Source organism: Odontesthes bonariensis, chromosome 7, assembly GCF_027942865.1.
Source record: "Odontesthes bonariensis isolate fOdoBon6 chromosome 7, fOdoBon6.hap1, whole genome shotgun sequence".
NCBI classification, from domain to species: domain Eukaryota; kingdom Metazoa; phylum Chordata; class Actinopteri; order Atheriniformes; family Atherinopsidae; genus Odontesthes; species Odontesthes bonariensis.
The window spans coordinates 35,818,054-35,846,047 of NC_134512.1; the positions used below are offsets into that span (position 1 = coordinate 35,818,054).

A 27,994-nucleotide genomic window follows, 5' to 3' on the forward strand; every position below is an offset into this window, starting at 1 on the left:
GCAGGAAAAACAAGATTAAACTATGTATGTGTCATGGAGTGTGAATTTATGTAAAAATTGAAGAATGACTGGAAAAGGTCATGAGAGACTGGATATCTGTACAAGACACCAAATAGTAATTAGGAAATCATCAGCTGTTTGTGTGTGTGGCTTTGTGTTTGTTACTGTGATTTCTTTTTGAGGTTTCACGGCAAGTGAAGCTGGAGCAGCAGGACTCAGAGCAATTCCATGTGGCAGGCCCACAGGATGCGGGCAGGAAGGTGGCACCAGGAATGTCCGCCACTTATACGGTCTTCTTCACCCCACAGGAGAACAAGGTACTGCCCCAAACAACACACATACACACAAGTCTACGATCAGAGAGCAAGGCAAGGCAAGTTTATTTGTACGGCACAATTCAACTACAAGGTGATTGAAAGTGCTTTACAGATACATTAAAACAGTAGGAAAAAAAAACAGGATTTAAATTTTAAACAAAAAAGAAAGAAATTACAACAATAGATAAAATTTAGGAGTTAAAATGTGATTAAGTTTAGAAACTCAAGCTTCAGATTTGGAGCTTTATTCAGCTGAAAATAGGCGTGTCTTCAGCCTGGACTTAAACACACTGAGTGTTTCAGCTGATCTGAGGCTTTCTGGGAGTTTGTTCCAGACATGTGGAGCATAGAAGCTGAATGCAGCTTCTCCATGTCTGGTTCTGACTCTGGGAGCTGATAGAAGACCGGATCCAGATGAGCTGAGGGGTCTGGAAGGTTCATACTGGGTCAGGAGGTCACTGATGCATTCTGGTCCTGGACCATTCAGAGCTTTATAGACCAGCATCAGAAATTTAAAGTCTATCCTCTGATGGACAGGCAGCCGATGTAAAGACAGAGCTGGACTGATGTGGTCCAGTTCTTTGGTCTTAGTGAGGACTCGAGCAGCAGAGTTCTGAATGAGCTGCAGTTGTCTAACTGACTTTTTAGGTAGACCTGTAAAGATGCTGTTACAGTAATCAAGCCGACTGAAGATGAATGCATGGACTAGTTTTTCCAGGTCCTGCTGACACATCAGATCCTTTAACCTTGATATATTCTTTAGGTGATAGTAGGCTGACTTTGTTACTGCCTTAATGTGTTTTTCCAAATTTAGGTCTGAGTCCATCACTACACCCAGATTTCTGGCCTGGTTGGTACTTTCTAGGTGTATAGACTGAAGCACAATGAAGAATAATGATACAAAAGCATTAACAAATCAAACTTATATGATGGATTTGGTGCACGCCCTCATCCTCGATTACATGATATTCACAACAGAAGTGGTTGGAGGCTTTAGGAGCTACATCTCTTTATGTGTAAGCCTCTTTTTTTTCAGGGGCTAAAATTGAATTTGACCTAAAAGCTGTTCCCTGGCTTTTCCTCAGTTATCCCTTTATCAACTATGCAGATAAAAGATTCAGATAGCATTTTCTAGACTGTTACTGTGAACCCAGAACATTCGGTCAAAAGTGATCGCGAAGCAGGCTAATCCTAAGGTGTAGGAAATAAACATAGGAAATAAACAAATCCATCGGAAATAAATGTGGCCAAAGTGGAAAGTACACTCTCAGGAGTCAGACATGTCATTATTCAAGTCTACCATAAGAAGAATAAATGGGAGTAAATACCGGTTTACCACAAGGTGTAAAACATTTATGAAAAGCCGGATCAGACTGCCCTAAAGAGAAAAGGAAATCTGTTGTGGAACAGCAGCCTTTATACAGATGAAAAACCTTGGAAAAGCTGCATGAGAATGGTGAGATGAAAAAAGTGAGGGGACACTTTGGAATGGCCCATGATATGGAGCATACGACATCATCTGTCTGATGGCAAGGGCATATGTGGCATCTAAATGGACTAGGTTATTATAATGTTTATTAATGATGTGACGGGAGACAGAATCAGCCAGATTGATTCTGAAGTACACAGTCTGCTCAGATCAAGTCAAATAAAGCAAAGTTAAAGGGAGGGTTTTTCATAGTACAGAAAGAGAATGATTCAGAATACAGACAATAAAGCTTCTCAATATTCTACACTGCCCAAAACAACTGCTTGATCTCAATCTGATCACTTATTTCTATCAAATGTTGGTGTTTTTCACTTTTTCCACGAAGGACTACGACCATAGACTGGTTTGCGTTACCGAGAGGGAACGGTTTGAGATCCCAGTCCGCGCCATCGGACCACGTGCCATCCTTGACTTTCGAGATGAGCTTCTTTTACCAGTCTGTCCCGTTAAAGCCTCCACACAGAAAACTCACCTCGTCCGCAACATAGGGAACAGCGAGGCCAAGTTTAAGCTACACACACAGAGGTGAGAGTCAGTTCGTAATGGGACGATGTCTGCTGTGTTATATGTAACAAATGTGGCAGAAGCATCAATCAAGGATCCAGTAAACAAAACCGGGTCATTGTGCAATCGTTCACATCAACAGCAAATATTTGAAGTTGCAACCATTCAATGAATTATGTAGCGTAAGGCAAACATTCAAGTTTACAGTGATTCCTGTTGTATTAACTGTGTTTTCCAGGCCTTTCTCGGTCACGCCAGCCTATGGGACTCTTGATGTAGGCGGCAGCATGCAAGTGACTGTGGATTTCCACCCCATGACTGTAGGAGACCACCGGCAGGACCTGCTTCTGCACTATCACACTGGTAAGATAAATTTAGGCCAATTCAAACAAAACAACTCAAATTTATCACGCTAAGTGGGACACATCAGGTGTGAATGTGACATAACACATGAAAACATTCTCGGTGGCAGGTATGACACAGATGAGAATATAAACAGTGCCAACGCAGGTGGATGTCTTCAGTATCTGTGTCTTACTTCATGGTTCGCTCTTTCTGCTGTGTGAAGACATCTATTAAATCATTTAGATTCAGCTGGGTGGATCCTGATTTACCTTCTTTTATGCGTCCTTTAAACCTACTTCTTTATTTTCAGTTGTAAAACACCTACAATACGTATTTGCACTACATTATTTTTCAGATTCAGTCTTTCTGTCTGCTGTAAAAATGTTGCTACTCATTAAAAGCACATCATTACCATGAAGCATAATGCATATAGTCAAATTTCAAACAGTTTTTGTTTGAGTTAATGAACAATACAAATGTTGTGTTATTATTATGTCATTAAGTATGTTTCCGTTTATTTTATTATTTTAAATCATTAATTAACACGACTACTCGCCCGCAGTCTTTCCGCAGGTTGAATCTACAAGGAAATTAGCACAAATAAATGATAAAATGACAACAAATACAAAAATATGATGAGGCAGATTCCTTCAAAGACCAAACTACTTAAAATATATTCATGCAGGCCTTTATTAATCACAAGCTTAAACATGTGATAATGAGTTATAACGCTATAACAACGCTGTGAGCGGTCCTTATCTTCTGTCTGCCCAGTATTTGGCCACAGGTTCATCATCACATCTTATTACTTCTCCTCCTCACCACCTCTCTTCTTTCCCCACAAACCCATGTTTTCCAAATAAAACCATTCTGACAGGGTGTTGTGGGATTGAACGAGACATTAAAGAGTTAACTGATTTAAGAAAAAGGCTGCTAGCAAATGTGTTGAATATGTGAAACACAATGTTTGAAACAAGAGTTCTGAGTTTCTGGGATTTATTTCTAACACTTTGTGTGTACAACTGTACTGTTTATCCATTTGGGTGAATATGGCTGTTTTGGACTGAGGATCTTCCTTCAACCTCGTATGTGAAACAGAAGGGTGTGTGTTTGTATCTGCATGGGGCCATAAAGTCAAAGGTGACATAAGTAATGGTAATGAGATGAGAAGCCATAACATCCCTGGAGAAGTGTGCTGTGAGCGTGAAGAGGATTGAGCTCAAGGTGGCTGTGGTATGTTGTATTTACTGCTCAGTGCAGCTTTCCCTGAGGAAACGTTATCTCTACTCTACCCTTCTCCACAGTGCAGCTCTACTTTCCTCTCACATTTCAACTTAATTACTTTTTTCTTACACACCAAGCTTGCAGTACAATGCCTGGGCCTCTGATTGTGTTTGCATTGTGCTGGAGTATCACCGCTAAGAGACACTGCACAGAGAGGTTGCAGTGTTGTGCTTTAAAACTGGAGAAATAAAGGGACAACACCTCACAGTAAGGTGGAGGTGATGAAGCTGCACCCTTCAAAGACCCATCACACCTGCAAATGAGCCATGAGTGCCGCATCATACACACATGACTAAAAGGGCTGACAGCACTGAACACGCACCATCAGAACAATATCAGAAACAAAGTAATGTTGACCTCAACCATAGTGTTACAGAAAGATGTAGAGACACAAGACAAACATTTTGTTAAACGCACTTCTTCCACGTATTACCAGCCAAATTAAAAGTAGCTTAGAATGGAAACAAGGCATCTGTGAACCTGGATGTGATTTATTTTGCCAATTTGTTTCTTAGTTAAGGATTACAGCTGAGAAAGGGGATAAAGACAGCTGTGCTGTTCTGTTGTTCGACTATCGAGTGTTTTCATACCGGTCTTAAATCTCGTCTGGGCTAATGTTACCGTGACTGGCGCTTGAACATGTTTGTCTGTCTTGTTGCTGCTGCTTAAGGAAATAAACACAGTTCAATGTTCATCTTGACTCCAGGTCAATGAAACTACAATTAACTTTGAGGAAACTATATCTGTTTGCACAGTAGGTCCTTCTTCACAGCTGAACAACCAAATTACCGCCACCAAAGGCATGCAGAAGAAGAGTATTGTGCAGAGGCAATAATGAAGAAGAAGAGGAGAGGACTCGGTCGTCATAGAGATGTTTTGTGAAAAGTTTTAGGGTATACCTTTGAGAAATGGATAGGTGAAGGCAGAATAAATATTGGTGTGACTTTGAAAATTCTTGATGAATAGCAAAGGTCTTCAAAGTGATGCAGAAGTTGCTTCTTTCTCTCCTCAACTGCCGTATTCAATTTGAAGCCAAATAGTAGGTAGAAGCCATTGAGATGGACACTATCTTCAACTAGACTTCTAGTTATCTGTGATAGTTACACAGATTGTTTCACTTGTATGTGGAAACCCAATTAGCCTATCAGAACTGCCATTGGACGAGAGGCAGGGCATGCCCTGGATGAGTCGCCATCTCTTGTCGTTATAAACAATTTGCAATAAAGGTTTGCAGCTCAATTAAAAGAAATAACTGAAGCGAGAAGTAAAAAATGAAGTATAACTGTATGTTTTAATCTCTGCGATGGGAACTCTGGTTTTCTGTGCAGTTTCAGCAGAACTTCTGCTCTGATTAACTTGGCAAACTGGACATTTGTTGTAGGGGAAAAACAGCATTTTGTCTGTAAGCTAAAACACTGGTGGCTAAAATAGAGATCGCAAACATGACTGGAGAGGCTGATTAGGCACTGGAAGAAAAATCAGCCTAACTCTTGGCCCACATCAGTCTCTTTTAATGCTGATTCCAACTGTGCAGCTGAGTGAAAATGAATTCCAAGATGTTGCATACATGATATAGAAGAACTCTGAAAAAAGACTTGAGTTCACCCTTATTTGCTATTCATCATCTGAGTAAAGATTCCTCTATGTACCACCCCATGTGTGTGAGTGTGTGTGTGTAGTTTTCTATATTCATGATACGTAAAAAAAACAAGGAGTCCACTTTATTTGTAGGGTCAAACATGTTTTGTCGGGGAAACATATTTAAACACATATTTACACATATTTTAAGGGAATTTTTAAGGTTCAAATAGCATTCAGCTGCAATGGTTACAGTTAGGGTGGGGCTAGGAAAGGCGTTATGCCACTGGTGACACCACAAAGATAGAAAAACCAGTCTTTTTTGTGTGTGTGTGTGTGTGTGAAAGAAGGAGTCATAATCCTCAGTCACTCTTACTGGAAAGTCACCTTGTGAAAACATTTCCCTAATGTGACTGCACTGTATAATGATGAATAATAGCTGAAAATGTCTGATTTCTATTCATCCTTGTTGGCTTCATCATTTGATTATTGTGATGCTTGTACCCACAGCAGAAATGGCTCTGACACATATTTACATAAAGCTCTTTAATGGTGATTTTGTTTTCATAAAATGCAAAGCTCTACGTGTGTGTGGGGGAAGTTGGCTTTGTTTCCCTCTTTGTTTCTCTTGTAAAGTATTTATTTTACCTGTGTGTGAATATTTAAAGAAGACATGTTTTCCTGAGGTATTTGTGAAATGTCTGTGAGATGCTTTGATCCAAATACCAGCACAGATTCAGTTCTTTTTAACCATGTCTTCACAGCTCTGTTCATGGCAGCTGGTTTATGGGGGCGGAATGAGCCGCTCAACTCTACTCTGCTGCTCTGTTCAATGAAGTGTGGTTTCATAGAGATGTTTCCATGCAAACTTAAATTTGGACATGAATCATATTTACTGACATTTGAAGCATGCTATCACCACATGAGAGACTAAAAGATATCTCGCCTGAAAGCTCGCACAAGCGCACTCCATACTGATAGAAAAACATTTGACTGGTCTGCAGTTTGGCTGTGGACAGTCGATACCAATCCCCCTTTTTAGCACAAGCAGGAAGCAAGACGTGTTGAACTGGTCTACGTTAGTAAAACTCGCTACGTATAGAGTATAACGAAATAACATTGTAATTCCTCCATCACATATGGCTGCATAAACCCTGGGATTTCCTGTCTGTCCTTTCAGTTTGATGATGCAATCTTGTTCTTTGGTGCATTCTGTCACCAGTTTGAATTAGAAATGTCCAGCTTCTGACTGGGAAAATACAAGATAGGTTTCCTTGTCTTGATATGAAATATTAGAAAAAATATTGGCAGAGCATCATTAGCTCATTTGTTTAATTAAGCTGCTGTAAATAATTGCCGTCGAGAATTTGCTGTTAATTGCAAAATAGAATAGCAAAAACTTCCCACTTCTGAGGTACAGTGAACGCAGGTACAGTGAACGCAGGTACAGTGAACGCAGCAGTATCTGAACCTGGGTGGGCAGTTCAACTCTGAGTTGGTTCTGTGAGGTAACAGCGCACTCCAAATATGAACGACCCACGAACTGACACATTCTCAGACCTACGTGGACCAAAACAAAGTGACCAGGTTTAACCAGGCCTCAGACACCCAAATATATTCTGTTAAGCACTGAAAAAGATTTTTCCATTATTTGTGGTCTTTAAAAGAGCAGGAATGCTGTTTGGCACCTAAATAGGCACGGCTGCTAAAGGAGTTGCAATAGTAGTGGCATGGAGAAGCATTAAGCTTTAATAATAGGAAAGCCACCCCTGGTCCAGAACACCACTTACAGCCCATCAAGAGAATATCATTTTTAATTTAGCACTTTCCCTGTCTGCCTCACTCTCATGTATGTTTCAGGTCATCATGCAGAAAAAGGCTGTACTCTGGAGAGTGGGCATGAAGCCTTCAGCATAAGCTAGATGACGTAACCTTTGTGTGCATGTTCGTGGGTTCATTTTCATGTATATCACAACCCAGTCCCGGACGTTGGAACACCCTGTGTCTCATTTCCTGCCGTCGGTTTAAAGCAAGGGCAGCTTTGAGGAATGATAGTTTTTGCACAGCTCACTTGTTTTCCATTATAGTTTGTTAGAAATCCTTGTTGTATTCTAAAAGTGCGAGAGTTTGCTGCTCCAGTAAACTGTCACCCACCAGCACACCTCCCCCTCCTCTGTCACTGCAGCTGATTTAAAGCAAAAGATGGACAGCTCTGAGGGAGCGCTTAGGCATCTACTTTGACAGGACTACAGCACCGATGGGACTTGAGCACAGCAGCCTTTTAAAAAAAAAAAAGCAGCACACTCACAAACAGCGAGCAGCTGCACACAAACAAATGCAGCATGCGTCCACACACACACTCACACATCGGGTAGATCGGCTGTCTGTGTGGTAATCAAAGGTAGCTGAGGGAGTTGAGAAGTTCTGTTGCAGCGTTCATGGAGAAATTATAGGAGAAGAAAGCGAGTGGGGGGAAGATGGGATTGTGGAAAGCCATGATGAAAGCTGAGCAATAAGCTGCAGCTCTCCCTGCCTGTCAGCTGCTGTCATAGCATCAGAATTATGTGAGATAATTGCTTTTCTCTCTGGATCCAACAATTCCTCTTTCCCTCCCCCTCATTTCCTTCTATCACTCATCCTCAATCTTATATGTTGTCCTGATTCTTCTCCATGTGATGGTATCTCACATTTTAATAGATTTTCTTGCAGTACAAAGGAATAAACTGGCCTTTTTGTGGCACTGTTCCAGGTTTTTTTTTATATTCCCTTTCTCTGCCTGAAGGTAATGATGGAAATCTCTCTGTCGGCTTGTTGGAAGCACGCTCGAGCACTCCTCGAGCACTCCTGGAATTCTAATATGTGCATTTAATGTAGCATATACACAGTCATTGCATAGATTTTACCAGTCTGCATTTGTCAAAGTCGTGTTTGTTTATTTCTCCCATCAGAGCTTGTTGTCAACACATTTAAAAACCAAATAAGTCATGTTGAGAGGATTTTTGTCCCAGTGTGTCTTTCGTGTAGGTAAAGATGGATTAAAAGATCTCCTGTTTAGTCTTCAATGAGCAGGACTTGAAATCTATTGAAATGAAACTAATTAAGCTATTATGGGGATATCAATGGGGTTTTAACCCTCCTATTTCTTTTAAACAGCCAGCTCATGCAGAAATGAATCCAATCTTCCTTCAGTTTTTATGTATTTTTTCATTTCTCCATCCACGACCTCCTTATCAGTACAGTTTAAATGAAAAAAAACAACTAATAACTCAACCTTATTCAAGTTGATTTACCTTTTTTTTGGTTTTTAATTTGTTCTTGATTGTGTTCCTGACTGACAAATCAGTTTAACTGCATAACTGAAACCTGTTGTCAGTTGGCTTTGATAAATCTACAAGCTCATTTATGGTTTCTTTTTATATACTATAACGTAAAGGTGCCTGAGTGGTCAACTAGACTGAAAACATGCCATTTAAGTACAGTCCATTTACCATTATCTATTTAAGATATTCAAATACATGTGTAATGCATAATATTCCACGTACTGCACACTGTGGTAAATACGTTGTTATTTGTGTATTGCATCAGAGTGAATGCGGAGGTCCAGAAACGCAGCCCTGTGCCTGTTTGTGTTCTAAATGAGCCACTCGATGTTATTTAACTTTCATCAAGAAGCACATGTTTGCAGTTTTGGACTTAAATACTGTTCTTGCTCCTTTCTAAATGTCAAGCAAAAGCAAGCTTGAACCCTCCAGTCACTTGTCGTAAGTTGAACAAATGAGTGTCAGTCGCTGTGAAGAGTGTGCTCTGTTTGTGTGGACAAGTGGGCCTGCATTAGATTAACATTTTTTAGTAAAAAGTAATAAATGACAAGCATCCATAGTTGTAATGGCTCTGAAAAAAACAAGTTACAATAAAATCCAATACCTGTTGGCCTCATTTAGCTCAACTGTTTGCAAACAAGGAAATTTTCCATGTCGCTTTGATCTTAGTTTTCATATTGACGGAGGTATCTGTGATATCCCTCTGCTGGAGAAGTGTTATATCAAGGAAATTGCCAACCGTAGAAATAAATAGAGGAGTATTATGTAGAGGACAGAGCCAAACTCAGAGTTCAAAATTCAGTTTGTATTTGTATTGTATCTAAAGTAAGAGCCCCTGTGTGTGTGTGTGTGTGTGTGTGTGTGTGTGTGTGTGTGTGTGTGTGTTGAAATCTGGAATTTGATCTTATTTTAGAAATTCTAACTAGTGCAGGAGAGCGAAATAGATCAATCTAAGGACGAATACTGCAGAGTGTTTCTGCCAGCCGGAGCTCCAGTTCCCCTGATTTGAATGTAAACAAACTCTTGTCATATTTACATGACACCTTGATCTTGGCTTTATACAAAACCCAGTTTTGCATCTTATTTTTGTTTCTGGTTATTTGTTGCTCTCATTGTTGAAGTGAGTGCATTGTGATGGCGTCACTGTGTTGCTGCCACAGAGCCAGAAGATGTCCTGTTAATCACGTCTCCACTTGCATGTATTTCTGAAACTCCAGAAAGAACCACACTATGAAACGGCATCCTGTCCTGCTGGGCTATCAGCAGCATTCTCATTTATCCTTAATATATTTGTCTCCACTCAGAAAGGCTTTGACGGCATTGAAAAATAAATTGCTCTGGTTGGTAGTTTTCCAGGAAACTCCTTTTGATCCAGATCCAGTCTTTGAAAGTCGGACTCTGCAGGGTGCCCGTGACACTGTTACGTTTTGCTCTATTCTTGGCTCACATTTTCCCCAATAAGAGGTGGATGCTCACCTGATTATATGCGTTTTCAGAATATTTCCGTGTTTTAAATGGTTAAAGCAGATTGGGTAGTTCTGTCGTCAGATTATAAGGCTGCAGTTTGGGGGCTTTTCTTATGAGCTGCCATAGATACAAGTAGACTGTAATACATTTTAAAAAGATTATGTTTCTTAGTTGTATCCTGACCATCCTGAGTACAAAAGCTGGTAAAATCTCCCAATCATCTTGCAGCTACCTAATGAGAAATATCAGATAAAAGTCTAAAACCTGTAAACGCTGATTTTTCATGTCTTCCACTCAGGTGAGGATGTGCATGTCAGCTTGTATGGGTCGTGTGAGGAACTGAACATCGATCTTAAACCCGACTCCGTGATGCTGAAGAACACTTATATCACCATGGCCACTGTGCAGACAGTGCCGCTCACCAATGGGAGTGATATTCCTCTTCAGTACTGTTGGAGAGTGCTGCCCAGCCAGCAAGAGGAGGACCTGAGCTTATCGGGGTACGCGTCCAGGCACACAAAATGTTTGACTGGAGAAGTTTAGAATGAACACAACTTCCCATCTGTGTGCGAGTGTGTTTGTACGCCTATTTGAAAGGACTCCTTCTTGTGTTTGATTTTATATCAAAGCATTTGTTTCCAGAAATAACTCACTTATCCATCACCTTCTCTCTGTAAGCAACTCTTTGTTCTTCTCCTCATTCATTCTTCTCCCGGAGCCTCCTCACTCTAACTTTATTTTACTTTTAATCAGCTCTCCCCACTCTCCTTTATCAAGGGAGAGCTCAATGATCCAACAGGGGGACGAGGAGGAGGAAGAAGAAGAGGAAGAGAAAGGTCAGCGCCTTTTTCAATGTCAGTCTGACCCCACAGCGATCCATCACCCCCCGCTGCTGTCCAGAACCCTGCAGGAGCACACAAGCCAGGCTGGAAAAGACCACCTTCTGGTCTTATCACCCAGCTGCATGACGGTGGAGCCAGTGGTGTGTTTGCGTTTCACAGTCTTCTCTTATCATTTTCTATTCTTTTCCTTGACAAACTAATTGTCTCCACCTTGCCCCTGGTTTTCTTTTTTTTTGCACTCAAAGTTTAATAATGTCAGTGCATGTGTAAAACTTTTATTCATGCAGGTGTCAGGAGCATTCTCTGAGCTGGCAGGGACCCAGTAGCTTATCCCAGAGTACTTAACAACGTGGATGTTTGGTTAGGAGATCCCTTCCTACATGCTATGTATATTCATGCTGCATAGTGGTTGTAAGCACAGAAATAGTTTATTAGATTTTAGATCAACTCTGTCACAAAGAGGTTAAGATTAGGCTCCGTCATTTGCATGTAAATCTCATGTGGCTTCTTGGTGACATAAGGCCACAGACTGCGCCCTCTCTGCCAAGCGACGCTCAGATAGTCTGACCTGTTCTGACACCACTGCCCCCCTCTCTGCCAGCGTCTCCTCTGCTCAGCTCAGCCAGGTTCCCTGGATAGAGGGAGATAAGAGACGAGGACAGAGAAGACAGAGAGGCCGGGCAGCAGAGGGAAAGTACGGAGAGTAATCAGTCTGTAGGCCAGTCACAGCACAAACTATGAGAGGGCATTTAAAGGAAATACTCAGTAGTCTACACATGCTTATGCCCATCCCAGAGTGCATGTCACCTAAACCACTCAATAGACACATTGTTTAATTTCTACTTGTTCTCACTTGAATAATCATTCTTGTCTGGACATGGTTTAGGAGGGTGAGATATGGCCAAACACCACAGCACAATTCAACATCGTCTTCAAGCCTGCGGAAGCCAAACTTTACCAACATACCATATACTGTGATGTCACAGGTCAGTGCCCAATTTTCCAGGTTCAGACACAAAACACACAGAAATGCATATATGTGTACACAGCGACGTATCATTTTAGCCTTGCTTGCAGTTTGCAGTCACAGTCAGTTGGCCAACCAATGCAACTCATGAATATCTCTCAGCCACTGAATAGAGAAGCACAGCCATAAGTGTTTTATTCTGATAAAATTGAATCCATGAAAACATGAATAATTCCTGTAGCACCGTCGTCACATTCGAAAATCTGTGACAAAAAACCTGCATCAGCTTTATCTTTTTTTGTGTTCGTGCAGACATGACGTTTCAGATCAGAACGAACCGATCACAGACTGGGTTTACAGTTACAGCAGTCTGTAATTATGACTTTTGCCCGATGCAAAACCATCTTTGACCACGTGGATGGATCATTTTTCTTTTGTTTGTTCCTCAGCACGTTGCAGTCGATTGTTTTCACAGCTTCAGACACTCAGCACACCCTCCTGTACTGTAAATCAATAGCTTTGGTTTTCTCATAAAAGATTCTGCCTCCCCATGTGAGTTTGTGCAGACTAGAGGTTAGACAGACAACTCTGGGGAGCAAACACTGTGTTTGGTTTTTAGACGAACTCTAAACTGTTTCCCTTTCATATGTAGGAGCTCCTCAGTGAAATGGATTTAACATCACAAATGGGCCAACTCAATCTATCCAAATGCTTTAATGACTGGATGATTCATTCCTCATGTTCCCCCAGATCAATTTAATACTATTTATAAAGTACCTATTGCTATATCGGTCATCAAAGGGCAGTTCACAAAGGAAGATGCAGTCCATACAATATTATGAGGAAAAAAACCAATAACTTCCTCAGAGTGAGCAGATGGACGCAGTTCTTAACGCTGTTCCAAAACCTTTCTCTCATCTCCGTGCTGATGGACAGCTGTTGACGGATTTGCATTTGGCCCTCATGTATGTCTTTTGTGCCGCAGGCCAGATTTACATTAATTTCCATGGTTTCTTCGGCAGTTGAGAACCTGACCAACCTATGTGACGGCCAGACGCTGAAGCACCGTGCACTCGTTCCTGACTTTGTGAAAAAGACTTGAGAACCCAACCTAGCAAAACAAATTGATTTGTACTGTTCAGTTTGGAAAATGGAAAGTGGCTGCAGTTGAAGTATTGATATGTTCTGTATTCACACTAATGTTTGATTCAGAACTTCACAGATAAACACGACAGTCACCTTTTCAGCTTCCAGTCGTAAAGTCAGAGCTAGGTGTGTACAACAAGTCTCTGAGTAGAGATGCAGGATAATATGTGCTGGCATCAACCGATAAAGGCTTTAAAATTAGATATCAGCATTGGCCTAAAATCAACAATGACGTGCATATATGGAAGAGTATGATAAAGTCTGCTGCTTTGTTTAAAAGTGTTTCATTGAGATAAATATGATGTATTCTAAATGTAAATGCGGGCCATCACAATAAGAATAGAGATGACATATAGTCAACTCCTCCACAGAAGAGGCTTGATGACCATATGTTCGTGTCAGCTTTGGCATCGTTTTTTTTATGGAACCATGAAGAATGTCTTTTTATATCATACACATTTGTTTCTGCGTCTGGACTTAGGCCGTGAGTCCCCGTTACCCCTCACAATCACAGGTGAAGGCCTGGGACCAAAACTCCAGCTCAACTACAACCTAATGGACATGAAAAATGTATTTATAGGCGACAAAGACTATTATGAGGTAAGAAAACACCGATCCAAAGGGAACTCTCCCATATCCGTTTAAGATGTTTTACTATGATGCTTTTAATGTAATGTTTATTTTTTTACATCTGTGACATATTTGACTAAATTCTGTTGGTTGAAGCAGCTCAGCAGCCTAATTCAGGTTTGATGATTGTTGTGTCCATCCCTTCATGTTACGGGGTGTTCCTGTTAGTTTGTCCTCATCCATAACTGGTGCAAAAACTGTTCCGATAATAGTTTATGTGTAAATTGTGTACTGACATCACTGCTTATCATGCAATATACAACAATGAAAGTACTGAAAAAGACTAACTTAATATTCAATGGTCTTTTTTGGCTATTTATTCAGGTATTTACAAAAAGATTATAATCCTGAACCTACAACACTGTTGAATTTCCCACATAAATCAGTTTAAATTTATCCATCAAATGTTTTCTGTAAAACATGATTAGGCTCCCAACTTGATTGGCTTTGTGAGTATTCCATTAACATTAAATTTAAGAGTTAATACATCACAAATCATGAAATACATTAGATACCTGCATGATACTGGCTCCTTGTTTTTGTTCAGGTGCAGCTGTCCAACAGAGGCCTGATTGATGCACCTTTCAGGTTTTCAAGCCCCGACACCACGTTCGGCCGCTGTTTCTCCTTCAGTCCCGAGGAAGGTGGCGTTCCCCCTGGGGCCTGCCAGATTGTGAAAGTCACCTTCCACAGTCGCATCTTGGGAAGCTTCTCTGAGGACCTGCTTTTAACTGTCACAGGACAGCCTCGGCCCCTTACCTTGTCCTTCAGGTGAAGTAGCCGTTTAAATGTATCTAAGTAAACAGCTTTCTACAGTCACAGTAATTGTTTTGGAATCATTTAAATTGCTGTTCCACACGTTTCTCATGTTTTTTGTGTTTTGTTTCAGGGGTTGTGTCATTGGTCCCACTTTCCACTTTAATGTCTGCGAGCTTAATTTAGGAGATGTAGCCTTTGGTAGGTTTGAGCGTCTTTGGAATTGTTTTTCCATGTCTGTAACTTTTCTGCCTCATCTTTGCCTTCCGTCTCTTTCTGAGTAGGTTTCCCCGTTACATCGACTTGTACCCTCTTCAACACATCCTTTGTGCCTATGACTTTTGCCCTGCGTGTCCTGGGTGATGGGTTGGGTTCTCCAAGTGTCAGCGCCGTAGATCAGGTGTCTGATGTGTCACGCAAGAATTGGCGAGGCCACGCAGCTCGAGACCTTCATGCGCGGCCCGTGGAGTTCACGGTCAGCCCCGCTACCGGCTCTGTGCGCGCCATGTCTGATGTCACCATTAAGGTAACATTAATGACCAAACTACAGCATGCTTATTCTTTGAAAAAGCCGTGTGAATTTGGATTGCTTTGAGTTTTCACAAAGCCGGTTAGGGCCTGAATGCACTTCTGTGAATATGCTGAGTATTATTAGCTAATGGCACAGTGGGAAGCCATGTTGTATTCTGAAAGATGTTAGGAATCTGAAGAGCTAGGACATAAAAAGCATGTTTAAGAATGGCATTGTCTGAGTATTATTAACTGATATTATGTAGTGGTACACATGTGTTGCCATGCATTTGTCTGGATGTGTCAGAATACATGTGTGTGTCGCTGCATGTCTTAGTGCATATAAACATATATACGAGTTAAAATTCACCAACCAAAATGAACTGTCAACCGATTCTGAACTGACCAATCACCATCAGACATTAACTCAGTGTGAAATAATACTGCAGCATGTGTGTGTGTTTCTACAAAGTCATTTCCAGTGTTTGCTTTGTGTTCTCATGATAAGGGCAGTGATTTTTTTCTCTGTCTCAGGCTGAAAATCCACTCAGACTTGTCTCAACTCTCTTCATTTTAGGGAGAATCCAAAATTTTGGGAAGAACAAGGTTTTGATTTTAGTGTAAAATAATGGTAATCGAGGCAGCTGCCGATTTTCTGTTGTGGATATTACGTGTACTCATATTCACAACAGAGAGAATTGCATTTTTGACCAGTCACAGAAGCACTTTCATTGCTTTGATTTGCCTGAATAATATTCAGCTGTTGAATGATATCTTATGCGACTCTCAGGTGGAAACTCCATTTTTCCTCCAGCTATTTTAAACCTTAAAGACAGTTAGTATTGGTATTTTTATCACTATATAGTAAACATAGTGGCACGGTTAGCAGTTACAGGGAAATGTACATGATTTTCTTTTCTGTGAAGTACTGTCTTACCTGCAGTAGAAAGCGATAAGAGAGCAAAGCCAATAACTACTCACCCACAGAAGAGCAGTTTTTTATCATATAAACAGCTCAAACTTAAAAAAAATGTCGAAATGATTCAAGTGAAAACTTTATCTTGTGAATTTGACGTCAGTTTTGCATCAGAGTTGCTAAACTTCTCTGCAGCGTATCACACAGACAGATGCTATGCTTTATATAAGATCATTCATTGATCATCATCTGGTGATGAAGAAAATATGTGTTAAAAGGGCAATTAAGAGTCTATTAGAGTTTTTACTGTATGTGTCCGATGTGTGAACAGGTGACGCTGTGCTCCAACACATTCAGGAGATACAGGCTGCCGTTGGTGGTGGATGTTGCAGGCGTTGGAGAAGAAATAATGACTCTGCCTATCAATGCCAGGTTGGAATCATTCACAGATGTGAAATGCACGCACTATAATGTTCAAATATACACTACATGTCAAAAGTTGGAGCAAAATTAACACATCTGTACATAAATATACATAAAAAAAACATGATTTTATGGTGTAGGAGTGTCTTTGTAGGTGGATTTAATCCAATAAACCAATTTAAGGGTTTATTTAAGAAGTAAATTGGCCGGAAAAGGGTGGAATGCTCTCTCCGGGTCGGGAATGAGATGCTTCCCCAAGTGGAGGAGTTCAAGTATCTCGGGATCTAGTTCACGAGTGAGGGACGAATGGAGCAGGAGATTGACAGACGGATCGGTGCGGCGTCTGCAGTGATGCGGGCTCTGCACCGGCCCGTTGTGGTGAAGAAGGAGCTAAGCCAGAAGGCGAAGCTCTCGATTTACCGGTCAGTCTATGTTCCTACCCTCACCTATGGTCACGAGCTGTGAGTAGTGACCGAGAGAACGAGATCGCGAATACAAGCGGCTGAAATGAGTTTCCTCCGCAGGGTGTCTGGGCTCTCCCTTAGAGATAGGGTGAGAAGCTCGGTCATCCGGGAGGGGCTCGGAGTAGAACCGCTGCTCCTCCGCATCGAGAGGAGTCAGATGAGGTGGCTCGGGCATCTGGTTAGGATGCCTCCTGGACGCCTCCCCGGTGAGGTGTTCCGGGCCCGTCCCACTGGGAGGAGGCCCCGGGGAAGACCCAGGACACGCTGGAGAGACTATGTCTCTCGGCTGGCCTGGGAACGCCTCGGGGTCCCCCCAGAAGAGCTGGAGGAAGTGGCCGGGGACAGGGACGTCTGGGTCTCTTTGCTCAAGCTGCTGCCCCCGCGACCCGATCCCCGGACCAGCGGAAGATAATGGATGGATGGATGGATGGAATTAAAGTAATGTGGCATATGTACAGATTCAGTGAGATATTATAGGTAATGTATATGACTTGATAACACATGTCAGAAGGAGACTCAACACTCAACTGGCTGACTTGGGGGAACTATGACAAGAATCTGTGAATGAACAAAGGAAACCAGGGAGTATTTACAGTGAGGAAGCTAATGAGTAACACATGGCAGGTGGTAGTGATTAGCTAACAGAATGCAGGTGGACAGGATGAGCAGAAAGTAAGACTAACTGGGTACAAAGGAACAAACTGAGGAAGTAAAACAAGAACAAGATCAAACATGCACTGAACCAAGCTAACAGAGAAAAACACAAATCTAAAAATCCACAAACATAACAGGAACCCACAGAAAACATTAGGCAACAGAAGCGTCGCTGACCTCAGGTTCTATCAAAGGCTGTTGTTACATCAGTGACTGGAGGGCTCTTCCGTACACATTGTTGGCTGATTGTTGCTTAGACTTCACTTTGCAGAGGAAACAATAAAAACTATTTAATTTCCCTTTTTTCTGGCATTGACTTCTGCTTTGCATACTTTAACAAACTGTGAGTGTGGTCAATTGAACTTGCATACAAGTGTAGACAATTCAGCAGATTCAGGATGCGCAAATATTCACACTCTAATTTGCATAATAATACAAGTGAACGTCACCTGGACCGTCATTTAGAATAGTTAATAGCAGTTAATAGCAATCTGAATTCCTCACTGATTATCATCATTGTGAATTTATGAATCGGTTCTAATTAAGTCTTCAGTTTTGGCACGATGCAAAGCAATAACTATTGAAATCATAAATAAAACCTCACATCTTTTCTCCGCCTCTCTCTGTTGTTCCGCTTCGGCCCCCTTCTCTGCCTTTGCTTTCTTAGGTGTGTTGTGCCTGATATCATGGTGGAGCCTCCTCTTTTGGACTTCCAAAGATGTTTCCTCCGTCACCCCTATGAACAGAAAGTGCGGTTGACCAACCCCAGCAGTCTGCCTGCCTGTTACGGCCTGCTTGATCAGGTTAAGTCGATCACTTTGCATTCATACCAATAGTGTACGTGACAGGTAATTAAAGCTGGTAATTAATTAGGTCATTTGTGGCTAAATTCATTTGTGTCCTTCCAGGCTCGTCTGAGAAAGTGGACAACAGCTTTTTTGTTTACTTGGTTTGACTGATTTAGTAGACTTTTCATGCCCTGACTTCACACAGAAAGCAACAAATCTACCAACAATTGTCCACAAGATTACGAATATATTATTATCGTGAAAATAACTATAGTGCGTCTATCAGTGGTTCTTGAGATGCTCCTGACATTCGACTGGAGTCCACCTGTCCTTAATAAAGTTCTTGGATTTAATCATAGAAGGCACATACCTGACTTTATACAGTTAGGTCTCAGAGTTGATGATGTATGTCAGAAGGAAAAAAAGCTGTGAAGTTCAAGTCTGGAGAGTGACAATGTACAGATCAACAGCACAGGAGCCTTGGTTATTCTAAGATGCTTAGATTCACAGACAGAGTTTGCTGCTAAGCTTAACCGAGTCATTAGAGGCTAACAGGGAGGCACAGAGGGAGGATATCATAGGACCGCCTGAGTTTAGAGGTTGGGGGTCGATAAGCAGAGTTAGGATGCGGCAGAGACTTCTGATGAGTCTTCTTGGGTAACAGGAAGAGGTGGAGATGGGTGAGAGGCAGTTTGTGGGAAAGACAGGAGGGAGAAGGACGGAGCAGAAGAGAGTTTTAAAGGATGAGGATCAGACTGACTTGTTTGAAAAGTAGCAGGTCAGGAGACCTGAGTAGTAACGACAGAATTAAGAATGAGGGCAGAATGAGCGTGGGAAAACAGACGTCACAAAGTGCAGCTGGATGAAAAGCCCAAACACCAAAGAATGAGGGGAGACGTGATGTGAGGGACAATATCCTCCTGACTGAAATGACAAAAAAGCTTTAAATTCGAGACCAGACAGGGTGGGAAGGAAAGATGAGTTTAGATCAGTAGGTGCAAACCTCTATCAGGATGCTCAAATATCAGCGAGACAACAGCCTGAAGCATATAGCAAAGAAAAAATAGAAGGGGCTTCAGGAATATTCCTGATGTGTCCTGAACTGAGAGGAGCATCTCTGAAGGGACCTGAAAGGCTCTGTGTACTGATGCTTTCCACCCAACCTGGTTTTGCTCCAAATTACTGCCAAGGAGACTGAAGGAAACTTCGAAATGGAAGGTCTGCCAAGCTTGTAGAGTTATTCCCAAAAAGCTTCAGGCTGCTACAGCTGTAAAAGATGCTTTAACCACGAGTTACACAAAAAGGGCAGAGTTATTATGCAAATGAGATGTTTCTGTATTATATAACTATCACATTTACAAAACACATCAAAACTCTTTACAAAGAACTCTTTAAAAAAGGCAGACTGATAAAAGAAAACATGAATTTTATCCATCTTTGTACATAGTCACCGTATCCACAGTATAATTCTGTATTAAACAGCAAATGACTTAAAAGCAGCTATCTGGACGATATCTGCTCCGACCCAGAAACAGCCTCACCGAGGTTTTAACGGCAGAGCAACTATCTCCTGCTTCCAGCTCCACATTTCATTTACACTTACATTAATGGCTTCCATCTTCTCGCCTAATTTGCCAAAACATTTAAAAATATTTCCTATTTGTGCCACTGTTTTTCAGGAAAATGAGGAGAGTTTGCCGGTGCTTCTCGGCAGCTCTGCACCGAGAGGAGTTCTTCCCCCTGGAAGTTCAGTGGAACTTCCTGTGATCCTGGTGGCTAAGGCTGTTGGGAGGCTTCATCACACTCTACGCATCGCTGTATTCGGCAGGCTCCTGCAACCCCTGGTCAGTGAATCTGAGTGGGAAAGTCTGAGCATATGACAGTTAAATACTTTGTGTGACAATGTGTTTAGATTCTGTTAGCTAAGTCTGCTCTCTCCTGCTCTGTTGCAGGAGGTGATGCTGTCATGCATTGGTCAGGGACCTGTGGTCCATGCTCAGAGCACGCAGCTGCAGTTTGGCAAGGTTCCAGTTCTGACGAACATCTCCAGAATCCTGAATCTGTTCAACCAGTCACCCGTTCCAGCCCACTTTACGACTCGCATGGTACGAACTCACACGCCCACTAAGACTCACCCATTTCAACAAATACTGCACGAGAGGCAGAAGGCTGACAAGCACAGGAACTTCTCACAATAAAGGATCATATTAATTTAACTTGTGTTAAGATCAGGTAGTAGTAGCACACAAAAAATGAAGTTAAAAACAGTGACATCCTTTACTACATACAGTTCCTGCTCCACCACCATCTTACCAATCACCCTCTAAAGTCTGATGAAAGCTAGTTTTTGCATGTGCTGTTACTAATTAGTTGCAGTCCGATTAGATGTGCGATAAATGAGTTAATGGGTGCAAAGATTTGTTAACTTTAGAAGTAAATGGTTAGCTTTACAATCCAAGTCTTACGGATGGGGATGGGGGCATTTTAGTAATCATGTTTAACCTTGAAAACTTGTTTAAAGAAGAATTAAGACCATCCCGCTGGGCTTGATACCAAAGTTTTCAGTGTTTTTTTTTACTTGTTTTTAGTTTTTGCTCATCAACTGATTACAGCTGATAAAACCAGTTTGAGACATTTTAACCTGAGTGACTTCAAGCATGAGCAAATGTTCAATATCTAGGTCTTCAAAGACTTAAAAACCAAGTTGTTGCGCTCCACGTGCTTTCATTTATCGTGCTTGCTCATTGCAAAGAACACAAAACTTTGCTGTAATCTGAGAGCTGCAGTTCCTCATGTTCAGTGTTTCACTTGCCTCCGAAGGCTCCTCTCTCGCTGCATCGCCTTATCAGCGTTGAATGATATCCACTGGGAACAAACCTGCGACCGAACCCATTTCTCAATGCCTCTGGAGCTGGCATAGACACAGCTGTGTGCGCACACAAACTGAAAGACACACAGGCAACCCTGGTGTAAGTGCAGTTGTGTGACTCTGTCCTCTCCTCTGAGGCGGTGTTGAGGGAAGGAGTTTCTTCTTTGCATTCTCGGGCATCAATCGATGCAGATTCTCCTGGAATTCCATTACATGTCGCTCAATAAACTGGCAAAGAGCCACACAAATAGACCTGCTGACAGAAGATTGTGGGGATATTGCAAAAGGCATCCATACTGGTTTGTTTAAGTGGCCATCTGCGAGAATGACTCCATCCCTAATCCAACCAAGGCTTGTATTAATTATTACAGGAGTCAAAAATATCCACACAACCACAGAGGAATAGGAGCAGAACAGAGCTCTGCACTTTGTTTTTAGTGATGGAGAACCCTTCAGCTAAATAGATATCTCTGTTGTTGCATTCCAGGGTTAGAAGCATAAACATACATATATAAATGCAGAAGAAAAAGAAGTCTTATTATCTGGCTGGGAACCTAAAGTATGAACCAGGTTACTTTCACGTCATTATTTACTGATTTTGTCACTCTACTTTATCTTCCCCATGATTGCTGTAGAGCATGCGGCACAAATTTGAATTCTAAAGTGTTCTGAGTTGTGCTGCATTCAATCAATGCTAATCAAGCTGTGGCACGCAGCAGGTTTGATGTGATTATTGAGATTCCACTCGTCTTCCTGCCCACTCCAGGGAGCCAACCCTGAGCTCTTTCTCTTCTTCTGACCCCACCCATCGACCCACTCCTGGTCCACTTTTCAGAAGCTCCTTCAACCAATAACACAAACTGAGAAAGCAGTCTATGACTCCTAAAGTGCTGCCTGCTTGTTTTCTTTCAAATCTGTTAAAAAGGGATCTGAAATAAAATCTTTATGTTTATTTTCTTAATATATCTCCAGCAGGCTTTACTTCGACATTGCAACACAGATCTCAGCTGCGGTGTTTGAGTGTTTCCTCATCGATCAACCATCTATGTGATGTCCTGCAGGCAGTGAAAGCACCCAAGCTTCAATGCATCTGTTGGAAGCTCATTTTCAAAATCTCAGTTAAAAGTTCGTGTTCAGCAGAGATGCTGTATAGAACATTGAGTGTGATCTGCACCAGTGCTTGCTCAGAAATACATTCAGTATATATACAGTAATATAACAATACACATACAGTACAGTGAGCTCAATAAAGACGCCGCTTCAACTTATTCAGAAAAATGCAGCTGGCATAAAAGCTGTGAAAAGGCTTTTATGTGCTTTAAAACATGCTAATACATAGGTTAACCTCATCTGTTTAACTCAACACATGACCCTGCTCATACAGACGATGTAGTTTGTCTTACTTTTGTCAGGCAGGGAGCCACTGCTCTTTCTCGCCCTCCAGGATCTCATGCGGCTCTGAAATAGTGATGAGATTATACAGCTATCTGATATACACATCTATCTTGGAAGGTCCACTCCTTGCTTTAGTCTCAGGTTGTGTGCGGTACAGTTATTGGAAAGTGCCCCCACAAGGGAGAGATTTCAATGCATCACATTTCAGTCCTGAAAGTAGCTACTGGAACACCGCTGCTTCCAGAGACAGACATCACGTCCTAACACTGCAGCTCATCGTGTTCAGATTGGGTGTCTGCTTTTTCCTTAGAACCATAGAGGTTCCTTTTGGCGAGTCGAGCCCAGTGAGGGAGAAGTGCCACCGGGGAGCATGCTGGAGCTAAAAGTGGTTGCTCACCTCAAGGACACGCTTCCCTTCCAGGACAGGCTGGAGGTATCCATCCAGGACAGTCAGACACACGCCGTCTCTCTGTCGGCCACAGGCGTTGGCACAACAATTGTCAGCGACAGGCCTTTTGGGCCCAGCCTCGACCTTGGCACTTACTTCAGGTAGAAATCAACTCGTCAATTGAATTTAACTTGATGATATTGTGATTCACAACTGGAAATGGAGCACTGACTATCATATTTATGTCTTTGAAGCCACGGTTCATGCCAGTACCACATCAAGCTTACCAACCACGGCCAACGTGTGCACCGGATGTTCTGGAAGATTAATGGCTTCCTGGCCTGCACAAAGAAACATAAGGGGGCCAGCTTGTCTGAGAGAACCTTTCTACCCCCCATCTCCACTCCCAGGCAGAAAGATACTCTGAGCCGTAGATCTTCGCTCTCCTCCAGCAGAGAAAAGCCAGTATTCAGCCTTAGCCCGTCTCGTGTGGAGCTTTTTCCGGGCTCCTCTGTCGACATGGTGCTGACTGCATCTTCAGACTCCCCCAAGGTGATTGTGCTTAACACATAATAATAGGTCATAACACAGCAGGTGTGTGTACTTTGAATTACGTGTATATAACATATACCGTGTTCCCAGGTTGCACATGAGCGTCTGGTGTGTCACGGCATAATCGGCCACCAGGGCTGCCAAGAGACCATCATGTCTGTCGATGTGACTTGTCGTTTCGTGGCTCCAGTGCTCAACATTTCCTCAAAGAAGCTGAACTTCTACATTAAAAAGGTTGGCTATGAACATAATGAATAAATGGAACAAGAGCAAGAACTGCTCTTTCTGTCTGTTTCCTCCAGTGTTTCAACATAAAAGCTGTGAGGGCAAATCGCTCATCTGACTGAGTACAGAGATGAGATTAAGATACTTTCCCACTGAGCTGTTTCATATTTAAAAGAGGTTTGATTATGATTAAGTGTGTGTAAAACTCAACATACTGTCCTATAACTGGACATGTTTAATTAACACAACTTAGGATGGGCACAAAGAGTCTGAAGGGTTGATCTGACCCCACAAACTGACCCCGGGGATGTTTTTGTCTAAACTCTTACTGATAAGAGCTCTTTTTAAAGAGGATCTACCTAATATTAGGTGTGTACTCACTGGTTTATATTGCTTATACTGGTAGATTGGAAGCTTGTAATGTGAAGCATTAAACTAGAATCTGATTTTTACGTGTGTGTAAAGGCTGATTCTTACTCGGCGCAACCTCGCTCATACTAGCTGGTCGCAAATGGCGCAAACGGTCACGTGACCCAAAATTCCGCCACGCCCCCCGTCGCAAGCTACAAAATCCTCGCGCGGCGCAAGGGCGCGCACACAACTTTTTTTCTGACTTCGCGCGGGCTCAACCGGAAACAGCTGACCAAGAAAAAGAAAACATGAACACTGCAGAGACCACGGTGACCGAGAGGGTGCGCCTCTACAAACATCTGTACGACACGTCTATGAAGTTACACTGGGACAACGTTTGACAAAGTTCGTCTTGTTGCAATGGACGAACATTCCACCTTCTCTTCTGTTTTTGCCGCAGCCGCTTAGCTCTGAGATACATACAGTTCTACACCCAGAGTAAATTCATTCCGCATCAGATGTGCCAGCCTCTGCTGACGTGACACCACAGGTGGCATTGTGTATTCTTTCTTCGTATGCTTTTCAGCTTGTTTCCTCAACAGTGACGCCCGCTGGTCTGGAGAAAACTGCAAATGTGACGCATACTCGGCGCAAACTGCGCTTATGAGCTGAAGGAACTGTGAAGGGGCTGGCGCTTTCGATGACGTCATTAATGGTTCTCGAGCCAGAACAGTTGCGCGTTTGCGCCGAGTAAGAATCAGGCTTAAACACATAAACCATGTGGACGTGTTCATATGAAGATATTCGACACAGAATTATCCAACTCTGTTAGAAATGGTCCTTGTTTCTTTGTCTAATCACAACCATTTCACAAACAAATTTGCAATGGTAAATGAAAGTAAATGATGACTCTAAATCATCTTTTTTTGCACTTGCAACATGATATTATCTTTTTGAAAAGTTGAATGAATTCTAGATGTAGGAAGATAGAACAGTCAGATAAGGTGCTGTCCATTCTTGTCTTTCAGTCATGTCTCCATATGGTTTCATTCATTACATTTTGCATATTTGACTCACAGGTCAAAGGGGAGAGCCTGCTGCCCCAATATGAGAAGCTGGTCTTAAAGAATGTGTCCTCTCCGTCGCTGTCCATGGAGCTTTCGCTTGGAGGGCCTTTCTTTCTGTGTGAGGCTGCAGGGGATCACAGCTCAGCTACAACCAAGGTGTTCATTTCATCATCTCACTGTCAGTGAAGTCTTCACTGTTATTTTTCTATTTATTTTTATTTCAAGGAGGAAGGGCCCTTTTAATGTTGGTGGCCCTCAGACTTTTGATGCTTCACCTTAAACTGAAACATGGATATTCTTTCACCTGAATTTGCTTTTTTAAACCTGCCTTACATTTAGCATTCAAACAGGTTTACGTGCACAGTGAGCCTGTAAACACACCTTTGTATAGTTTTATTTATCGTCTGTGAAAATGAATCATTTTCTACCTCATTAAAATGAACCGGTACTAACATCATACTCTCACTGACTGCTAATAAACTTAAAGGATTGTTAAGGTGTCATTGGCTATATGATATTCCAGCTTCGTTTCAGACCATGTTTTAAATCCATCATAGCTCAGAATTCTATTTTGTGATTTGATTCGTGAAGCATTTTAATCCCTGACATGTTCCTGAGTAAAAAGACTGGCTTCTATATCAGGATTACTGTAACTAATTAGGTTTAGGAATCATCAGACAAAATGAATATTTTTCTTTCATCAGGCTTCATGAGCCGATCTTGAAACATTGTTTGTTTTTGCTGTATATGATAACAGTTGTGGATCTTTTTGCAGTCTTTGGTTTTAGGTGACAGGAGCCAGGCTGAGTTGTGGGTTTGCTTTGATCCAACTTTCTATCAGGATCGATTGTCTCGGATTGTTGATGAGGTAAGCGTGATGCTGCTGTTCCACAATGCTTTGCTGTTGAAGCAGAACCTGTAGAAATAAAAGTAGAAGGTGGAGTCTGCTGAGGATTCAGCTTTTCCCCTCCCTCTCTGCTGTGCTTTAATTCTGCTTCCAAAGCCCCTCCCTGCAGGGGTGGCTGTCACACACACACATGTTGGTTACTGCAACTATTGACCGTTTAGAGAGCTCTCCTGGTTCTTATGTTTGTTTCCATCAAGCAATATGAATTCTTGTTAATCAAATTAGAAGCACCCGGAGGACCCAGGCGAAGGTCTATTGCTTTGTATCATTGTAGGACAGTGTTTCCAAACCCTGGTCTTCCAGGCACTCAGCCCTGCATGCATTTCATGGTTCCCTGCTCCAACACACCTGGTCCAAATAACTGAGTCAGCTGTTCAGCTCTATTGAAGGCTGAAGGAGACATATTCATTTGAAGCAGTGTCTTTAGGATCAGGGTTGGGAAACACATTCTGCTTTAATCTGTGCCTTTATGAGCTCTTATTACCAACCTAATTTGTCACATGTCCTGATGATGTACAGGATAACTGAAAAACTAATCTTTACACAAGTTTGAAGTACTTTTTGTTCTCGGCGTCCTCAGCATGGTCTTATGCAATTCAAAATTCACGGAGGAGAAGGCCCCCTGCTTTGAATCTCAGCTCCTCAGGCTCTTTCAGTGTAGAGTTTGCAAGTTCTCCCCGTGCATGTGTGTGAGATCCATGTGGGGTGTTTTTTTATGAATAGAGAGACTGATCCAGTAGCCAGTGCAGGAATTAGTTATAATTACCACGATAACTTATTATAAGTGGGGTCACAAGCAAACAAAGAAGAAAGAAAAAAAATGACTCTACATTTATAAGCACTGAACATTGCTTCCTTCACTGACTTGCTTCTCCAGTTACTTCATGTGCGTTACCTGGGACATCCACAACAAGACACGGTGGAGCTGCACGCTGAGGTCCACTACCCAAACCTCCACTTCTCCTCCACTTCGGTGGACTTCGGCTGCGTGTTCAACTGCACAGAAAGTCGTAAAGTAATCACGATCACCAACTGCTCTCCGCTGCCCGTGTCCTACCGTTGGACATTTCTGGATAAACACTCTGACATCAGGTAAATTTACACTGAAAATGTCCACATAATGTAATTGGACTGTATCACAGCTTGTGTCTATCGTATAGAAAAAAATATACAGAAGAATACTGAATGGACAAGATTCCAGGACAAGAAGAGAATGGATCTCTGCCATACATTAAAACTGCCCACTGGGAGGCTTCAGGACGGCAGCTATACATTTAACCCTCTGAATTGAAAGCCAAAGCCATTATAAATTCTCTGGGGAAGACACATTTACTGATTGTGTACTTTATATACTTTACAGTGTGCTTTTTCAAGCTTTTGCTTTGGCTCCCCTGGAATGAACTGGGAATGCTATAGTAGTCTTTCCATGGCCTTGAACCAAATAACAGCAATAGCTCTACAAGATTTATCACCCTCAATCAGCTTTCTCCCCCCTCAACCTCTTTCATCTGTTGGTATTCATCCTTTTTGTCTCTCCTCCTTCTTCTCTTCTCTTTTTTTTCATTTCCTCCTCTCTCTCTCTCCCTTTAGGCTCCCCTGCCTCCCTTTCCTGCCTAATCCTCGTCAAGCTCCTCTTCTCTTTCTTCACCCTTTCCGTCTTAGATTGTGACCTCCCGTAACAATCTGTCTCACAGGCCACCATGCTAATTAAATGGAGACCTCACTCGGCGTTCACATACTTCCTCTTAAGTCTCCTTCTCCCACACAAAACCTGCACTATCTGGCCATGTTCAGCTAATTACATCCCTATCAGTAATTACACCACAGCCCTTGGAGATGG

The 27,994-nt window shown here is 42.1% G+C and overlaps 1 protein-coding gene across 1 annotated transcript in view; it reads left to right on the plus strand.

Moving 5' to 3' along the window:
• hydin (HYDIN axonemal central pair apparatus protein) overlaps positions 1–27,994 on the plus strand; it is a 95,187-nt gene that overhangs the window by 4,850 nt on the left and 62,343 nt on the right. Inside the window, exons 5-24 of the mRNA XM_075471211.1 lie at positions 183–317; positions 2,132–2,331; positions 2,549–2,673; positions 10,603–10,804; positions 11,082–11,286; positions 12,033–12,132; positions 13,741–13,859; positions 14,437–14,660; positions 14,779–14,846; positions 14,930–15,171; positions 16,403–16,503; positions 18,280–18,415; positions 20,080–20,244; positions 20,353–20,505; positions 22,975–23,213; positions 23,307–23,604; positions 23,695–23,838; positions 25,260–25,403; positions 26,023–26,115; positions 27,032–27,246. Coding sequence (XP_075327326.1) covers positions 183–317; positions 2,132–2,331; positions 2,549–2,673; positions 10,603–10,804; positions 11,082–11,286; positions 12,033–12,132; positions 13,741–13,859; positions 14,437–14,660; positions 14,779–14,846; positions 14,930–15,171; positions 16,403–16,503; positions 18,280–18,415; positions 20,080–20,244; positions 20,353–20,505; positions 22,975–23,213; positions 23,307–23,604; positions 23,695–23,838; positions 25,260–25,403; positions 26,023–26,115; positions 27,032–27,246 — 3,308 coding nt within the window. The remainder of the gene's footprint in view (positions 1–182; positions 318–2,131; positions 2,332–2,548; positions 2,674–10,602; positions 10,805–11,081; positions 11,287–12,032; positions 12,133–13,740; positions 13,860–14,436; positions 14,661–14,778; positions 14,847–14,929; positions 15,172–16,402; positions 16,504–18,279; positions 18,416–20,079; positions 20,245–20,352; positions 20,506–22,974; positions 23,214–23,306; positions 23,605–23,694; positions 23,839–25,259; positions 25,404–26,022; positions 26,116–27,031; positions 27,247–27,994) is intronic.